The sequence below is a fragment of the Myotis yumanensis genome, unplaced genomic scaffold, assembly GCF_028538775.1.
Source record: "Myotis yumanensis isolate MYYU_CA2020_CCGP unplaced genomic scaffold, mMyoYum1.0.hap1 SCAF_18, whole genome shotgun sequence".
In the NCBI taxonomy this organism is placed as follows: domain Eukaryota; kingdom Metazoa; phylum Chordata; class Mammalia; order Chiroptera; family Vespertilionidae; genus Myotis; species Myotis yumanensis.
In genome coordinates this window covers 4,572,619-4,579,954 of record NW_027223769.1, presented here as the reverse complement: position 1 = coordinate 4,579,954, position 7,336 = coordinate 4,572,619, and the positions used below count along the sequence as shown (strand labels likewise).

The following is a 7,336-nucleotide window of genomic DNA, read 5'->3' as shown; positions in this document are numbered from 1 at the left end:
AAAGCTAGGAAATAGATGGATGTACAGAATTTTTATCCACTGTAAAAAAGTAAAATCTCACTAATAATATGTTTCATGTTGATTACATGTTGAAACAATAATATTTTGAATATATTGGGTCAAATAAAATATATGTAAAAGTAATTTCACACATTTCTCTTTACTTATGAAATGTGGCTGGTAGAAATTGTTAAATGACACATGTGGCTCACATAATATTTAGATTTGAACAGTGGTGCCTTAGAGATCAGGCTATCATAGTGAGTCCAGGCTCTTTTTTAAAATATATATATATGTATATTTTATTGATTTTTTACACAGAGGAAGGGAGAGGGATAGAGAGTTAGAAACATCGATCAGCTGCCTCCTGCACACTCTCTACTGGGAATGTGTCCGCAACCAAGGTACATGCCCTTGACCGGAATCAAACCTGGGACCCTTGAGTCCACAGGCTGACACTCTATCCACTGAACCAAACCGGTTAGGGAAGTCCAGGCTCTTTAACTCTGGCTGTTGCTCCATCCTCAGTGTATTCTCCCCTCATGACCGAAATATGGACTCCACAGCTCCAGCCACCACACAATCATATGACCGCCCACAAAGCTGGAGTGGCAGAGACTCCAGCCAGCTGTCTCTATGCTTATTCTCCTCTTCTTCCTTTACTTGGAGAACCCCTGACTTGAAGTGGATTCCAGAGTGTTTCACTAAAACAACATTCTTCAACCATCCCTGCACCTGTGGCACTAAGCTGTGGCCCATACACACGAGTGAAAGTGATCTGAGCCCATTTTAAAATTGTTCCTTTAAAGGACATGCCATGCCCTCCTCGTCACCTCTCTCCTTTCTTGCTGAATGACAGAAGTGCTAGCAGCCAGCTCACTTTGCCTTCAGTATCTGGGACATGTGCAGTGGCTACAGAGTCCTGTGTTAAGAGCTTTCTTTTTTTCTTTTTTTTCTTTTTTATTAAATCTTTATTGTTCAGATTACATTTGTTCCTCTTTCCCCCCCCCCCCATAACTCCCCTCCTCTCAGTTCCCACCCCACCCTTCGCCCTCACTCCCCACCCACTGTCCTCATCCATAGGTGCACGATTTTTGTCCAGTCTCTTCCCACATCTCCCACTCCCCTTTCCCCCCCAAGAATAGTCAGTCCATTCCCTTTCTATGTCCCTGATTCATTATAATCACCAGTTCATTCTGTTCCTCAGATTATTTATTCACTTGATTCTTAGATTCACTTGTTGATAGGTGCATGTTTGTTGTTCACAATTTGTATCTTTACCTTTTTCTTCTTCCTCTTCTTAAAGGATACCTTTCAGCATTTCTTATAATACTGAACTCCTTTAGCTTTTCCTTATCTGTGAAGCTCTTTATCTGACCTTCAGTTCTGAATGATAGCTTTGCTGGATAAAGTAATCTTGGTTGTAGGTTCTTGGCATTCATCACTTTGAATATTTCTTGCCACTCCCTTCTGGCCTGCATAGTTTCTGTTGAGAAATCAGCTGACAATCGTATGGGTACTCCCTTGTAGGTAACTGATTTTCTTTCTCTTGCTGCTTTTAGGATTCTCTCTTTGTCTTTTGCTCTTGGCATTTTAATTATGATGTGTCTTGGTGTGGTCCTCTTTGGATTCCTTTTGTTTGGGGTTCTCTGTGCTTCTTGGACCTGTAAGTCCATTTCTTTCACCAAGTGGGGGAAGTTTTCTGCCATTATTTCTTCAAATAGGTTTCAATATCTTGCTCTCTCTCATCTTCTGGCACCCCTATAATTCTGATGTTTGTACACTTGAAGCTGTCCCAGAGGCTCCTTACACTATCTTCGTATTTTCGGATTCTTTTTTCATTTTGCTTTTCCGGTTGGGTGTTTTTTGCTTCTTCACATTTCAAATCTTTGTGACTTGATTCTTGCGCTCCTCTGGCCTGCTCTTGGGTGTCTGTATAATATTCTTTATTTCAGTCAGTGTATGCTTAATTTCTAGTTGGTTCTTTATCGCAGCATCGAGGGTCTCATTAGATTTCTTGTAGATCTCAATAAGTTTATCGGCAACTTCTAGACAGTTCTTGAGAGACCTTAAAAGTATGGTTCTGAACTCAGTATCCTCCCTTGATAGTTTTGTCCTGTTTCTTTGTCTCTGCATTTTTTACGCTTTCTTGGTGCACCCCCTAGTGGTCTTTGTGCGCAGTCTTGTTGTAATTAAGCCTTGATTGTTGTAGTTCATACTAGAGGGATTTGACCTCCAGGCCAACTGGCTGTGAGAATCAGCTGTGTCTGCAGTGGGAAAACTTCTGTCCTCTGGAGCGGTGCTAATCTAGCCTTTGCCTGAGGCTATCCGGCAAATGGCTCTGTGCAGGGCTTGGGCGGGGCGGATCGCAGGGGATCAGCAGGGCGGGCGGAGGGAGCAGTTATGGCTGCTCTCAGTCCCGTTCCCAGAGGCTCTGCTTCTCAGAACCCCAGCAACCGCTGCAAACCTCGGAGAGAAAGCTGCCCTCACGTTCCAACTGATGCCAGACAATCCCGCTTCTCCCGTTTGAGTCTGAGTCCCTAGAGACTCACCCGGATCTGGAGCTCAGAGTCTGAGACTCCCTCCTGATTGAAAACGACAACCGCGCCCTCAGCCACCAGCCTGCTTTGCGCGTGCACCTCGGTCCCTTTGTATTTTCCACACTGCGCCTCCTCTGAGCCTCGGTTTGCTGTTCTCTTTCCTTCTAGTTGAAGAGTCTCTCCTCAGCCAGCCTTCCTGTGGTTCTGGGTGATGTCCGTTCTGTCTTTTAGTTGTATTTTTGAAGTGGTTGTTTGCAGCAGCAATCTCTGGTGTTTACCTATGCCGCCATCTTGGTCTCTCCCGAGAGCTTTCTTTTTTCTTTCAGGAGATTGAATTTGATCTTCTTTCTCTGGGGCTCCCTCCATGATGGGCTCTCTCCTCTCAATTTCCGACTGCTCTCACAGCCCCAACTCTGGTGTCTGATAACCTGAGTCAATGACTGGTTTTCTGCTTGAGTTCATGCTGCCCCTTGCCACATGGACAGAGGCCTGTGCCCAGAGGTGTGCCAGGCCAGCACAGCGAAGGGTACAGTGAGCCTGAGGAGGGACAGTGAAGGATTTAGAAAAGACAAAGAGAATAAGCTGGCTCTAGGTGCATCTCCTGTGCCTGGCTGAGGCCACACAGAGAGAGACCCAGATGGCAAGCTGAGCCTTTATTTTATAGCCAGAGGTAAACAAGGTAGTGGTCACCATAGTTACAATGTTCTTGTGAGTTTCACTTGTTTTGGCAGCACTCTCTGCACCTGCCACAGCCCATTAGCTATTTAGGAAGGATCTAGGGAGTGTCATAAGGTCAAGCCTAATTATGCCAAGAGGGCTGTGCCCTCTAAGTTGGAACTTGTTTGTGGCTTTGCCAACAGGTCAGTCCAAGGCTTAACCTTGTAGCCGCTCCCTACACAGAGGAAAAGCCATATAAACTTAGTCTCACACCTTGGTCTGTTCTTTGAAAGATTCTGCCTGCTTCTGGTTGCTCTCCAGTGCCTTCAAATAGTTGTGTTTTCAAAACCTATTGCCCAGAGTTTGTCATTGTTATCCATGGGAGGTGAGCCAGCGCCCTCGCACCGTCCCTGCCTCACCTTCCTCTGTGTCCTGCTCACCCTCAGGTGAGTGATTGTCACTAGGGGTCTCTCCCCGGGTCACAGTTCAATGTCAGTGGGGCTGGGTGTCAGTGGTGGCTCACTCACATAGCTGCCTGTCTCCTGGGAGTATAGCCGGGCTGTTGCCTCTCCATGTGACTCAGACTTTTCACAGCACCACAGTCCTTGAGTAGATGAACTTCTTACATGGGGCTGGCTGCCCTCAGAGCAGTGTTTAAGGGTCCAGAAGTGAAATCTGAAGGCTGGTTAATGGCTATGCCCGGAACTGACACTGTGTTCTATTGGTCCAAGCCGTCTTGGCCATGCCCAGATTCAAGGGGATGGTGAAAATAAGACTTCCTCTTGATGGTGGAGTGGCAGTCACATTGCAGCAGAGCATGTGGGAGGGAGGTATTGCTGTGACCATCACTGAGAAATACAATTTGGGCCCAAAAGACACTCCGGATCCCTCCTTAATACTCAGTACTCTAAGTGTGGCTGATATTGCGAGAGGGAATGCGTCTGCCGAGGTCCATGGTTGCCTGGTTCCCAGAGAAATTCCAGATCCTGACACTTGAGGAGCTTTGCTGAATGTCAGTGATGGAGGCCATGCCTTCAATGGGTGTCATTCGCCAATGCCCTGAATCCTCTGCCACAGGATGATTCCTCTCCACCCAAGACATGCAGGAGCAAGGTCCTGCTCACCAACATGTTCGCCTAAGCGCCCCACAGCCACCCACCCACACCCGGAACTGCTCTTCCTGAAGTGGCTGTTCCACAGCAACCTGCTGCGCTCGCCCAACCCCGAAGGTGCGGGTGCCGCCAGCCTAGCTTCCTCCCCAACGCTGCCTACCCAGGCCGTCTGCTCTTCTTCCATCAGTTCCCTTGTCTCGCTATCCCTGTTTCTGTGCCTTTGTCTGTTATTTGTACCTCTGTCTGTCTGCTTGAGGCTCTGTCCTGCCTTGTATCCCTGCCTCTGTCTCCTTCTGTGCCATGTGTCTCTAGCTCTCCCTGTGTCTCTTGTCACCCCGGCTCACTCCCTTCCTCCTGCTCCCCGTCCCCCCCCGACCCCCACCCCCGCTCCTCCCGCTCCTCCCTCTACCTATATCCTAAGTGCCTTTTTCTTGGTGCCTCCCTGTCCCTCTGTCTCTGCCTCACCAGAATGCACCTGGTCCCTCTCCCCCAGGACATTCTCAGGGCTGTCCCTGGGCCCTGGCTCACTCACCCCTGCCAGACTGGTCTGGCCTGGTGGGTGGCACAGCTTCCTGCCCTTCCAGAGGGGCCCTGGGGGTAGGGTGCGGGGAGAGGGTGGACAGGGGCAGCTCCAGCAGGCCTGAGGCTCTGTGTATCACCTGCCCATTTCAGGCATCAACATTTATGAGCCAGCGCCCCCTACTGGCCCCACTCGGCAGCCCCTGGAGACGCTGGGTGAGTGCTTGGGGGCTGGTCCCCAGGGGAGGGCGCCAGACACTCTGTGCTTTCTCACCCTTTGCTCCTCCACCTGGCAGGCAACTTCCGTGGGTGGTACATTAGGACTGAGCAGCTCCAGCACAACTGCAGGTGAGTGGGCAGGCCCTGGGCCTGCGATGGATTCCCTCCTCCAGCCTTCCTTGCTGGGGGACCTGGAGAAAATGACTTTGCCTCTCTGGGCCTCAGTTTCTTGCTCTGTAAACAGAGTTAGTCACCTGCCCAGAAAATGCTCCTAACACACAGCACAGGCTATGGCCAGGTCTGGCTTACACATGGTAGGTGTTCACAAGTAGCAGCTATTATTGTTCCTCTGCTGAGCCTCTTCCCCTGGGAGGAGGCGAGTCCCCAGTTCCCGTCACCCTCTGGTAGTGGGTGAGATGGTGTAACTCAGAGGCTCAGAGTCACGCTGGCCCGGAGCTTCTTTGCTGCTTGACATTGGGCAACTCACTTCCCTTCTTGAGCCTCGGTTTCCCCACTGCAGCACAGGGTTCAGAATGCATCGCCTGCCGAGAGGGTGATGGGAACTGAGACTATAAGGTGCCCAGTGAGGGCCCAGCGCCCATACCGGGGTCCCCTGGATATGAGGGTGCTGTGATCAGGTTTCCTGCTCCCTGGGGTCAGGCTGGCCTGGGAGATGCCCAAGAATGCCAGCAGGTCCCAGAGCCCGCTTCCCCTGTGCCTTCTCCCACAGCTGGACGGTGAAGCATCAGTGTGTGGATCTGCTGGCCGAGGGCCTGTGGGAGGAGCTTCTTGATGACGAGCAGCCAGACATTACTGTCATGGACTGGTACGTGCCTCCCTCCACCCAGGGTGCACATAGGGGATCCCCAAGGCACAACCCCACCCTGCCCTCCCCTTTGGTCTGAGCTTCCCACCAGGACTCTCCTGTCCCTGCAGGACCCAGCCTTTCCCACCGCCAGGTTTGAGGACAGCCGGCTGGATGTGTGTGTCTATGAGTTGCATGTCTGGCTGCTGGCAGCTGACCGACACAGCATCATTGCTCAGCACCATGTGGCCCCCCGGACCTCTGGGAGGGGCCCTCCTGGCCGCTGGGTCCAGGTGAGACTCTCTGTCCCAGCTGCCAACCCAGACCCGTCCCAAGACCTCACAGAGGGAGGAGGGGGGAGAGCAGGGCTCATGGGTCCCTAATAAGGACTTCTTTCTGACCCACTGCTGCCACAGGTGTCCCACGTATTCCGCCAGTATGGCCCTGGTGTGCGATTTGTCCACTTCCTGCACAAGACAAAGAACCGCATGGAGGCTGGTGGGCTGCGGCGAACAAGGGTGACTGACTCCTCTGTGTCTGTGCAGTTCAGGGAGTGACTGGCTGTTTTGGCTCCTTGTCTCAACCTGAGTGTCTGACTTCATCGCCCTCCCCACCCCCAACATATAAATCTTTGCATTTCCCCTGCATTCTCGGGGCTCCAGGAGGGCAGGGACCATGTCTTCCCGAGGCAGTGCTCAAAGACAGTAGGTGCTCAATAAATCTTGTGGACTCAACCAGTAAACACCTGTGCCCAAGGATTCTGAGTATTTTGCCATCTTTGCTCCTTAGAACTTCGCTGAGTTCCCAGCCCACTCGCACACCCTCTGCTCTGTGATCCTCCAGCACCTCACACCTGCTCCACCTCCCACACCTCCCTTAACCTCTGATCTCTTCACATACCCCCACCTTATGGTCTCTTACTATCTCCACTTACCTCCTTCCCCCACATTTCTTAGCTCTCAGAATCCCCCCGAATTCTCCTCCTCCATCCAACCCCAAGCTGTCCTCCCCCCTGAGCTGTCCCCATACCTTTCCTTCCCAGGACCCACAATTCTCTTCTTTAGCTTCTCCTAAGAGCCTCCAGACCCAGGTATCCATCAAGGGCCCCATCCCTGGGGGTGGGGGTGAGAATAGGTTGCAAAGTCACATTTGCAGCAATATGCAAATTTGCACTAAAGTGCCTTCCATGTGTAGGGGAGGGGAGGGTTGAAGGATTGAACAACCCATAAGTCCTAAGCTCTGGCCAGATCTCACAACAGACCCTGGCCTGGCCTGGGCTGGTCCTTGACGGCCTCCTGCTGTCTCATGCATGAATCCTGAGTCTGGAGGTCCCTGGCAGGCCAGAGCAGCGGGGGTCACTCAGGGAAGGGCTGTGCACCGAAAGGTCTGGGAAGCATGTCAATGTCTAATTATCAGCAGCGGTGCCATTGCATGCCACACATGCTTCCTGTGTGCGTGTGTCTGTGCACACCTAAATTCACGTC

General features: G+C 51.4%; 1 protein-coding gene across 1 annotated transcript; it reads left to right on the top strand.

Annotated features, from left to right (window-relative positions):
- The first annotated feature begins 3,575 nt into the window (after positions 1–3,575).
- LOC138997307 (F-box only protein 50-like) lies at positions 3,576–6,409 on the top strand. The gene is made up of 7 exons (XM_070398907.1): positions 3,576–3,643; positions 4,275–4,426; positions 4,982–5,044; positions 5,125–5,176; positions 5,778–5,873; positions 6,007–6,145; positions 6,269–6,409. Exons 1-7 carry the CDS (start codon positions 3,576–3,578, stop codon positions 6,407–6,409), a joined length of 711 nt encoding a protein of 236 aa, XP_070255008.1.
- Positions 6,410–7,336: the final 927 nt, after the last annotated feature.

Bases quoted from the DNA above. Each gene is read 5' to 3' on its own strand.
- LOC138997307 (XM_070398907.1), top strand. From the start codon at position 3,576: ATGGGAGGTGAGCCAGCGCCCTCGCACCGTCCCTGCCTCACCTTCCTC. The intron at 4,427-4,981 runs GTGCGGGTGCCG...TGCCCATTTCAG, and splicing joins GCGCTCGCCCAACCCCGAAG to GCATCAACATTTATGAGCCA. The intron at 5,177-5,777 runs GTGAGTGGGCAG...CTTCTCCCACAG, and splicing joins CAGCTCCAGCACAACTGCAG to CTGGACGGTGAAGCATCAGT.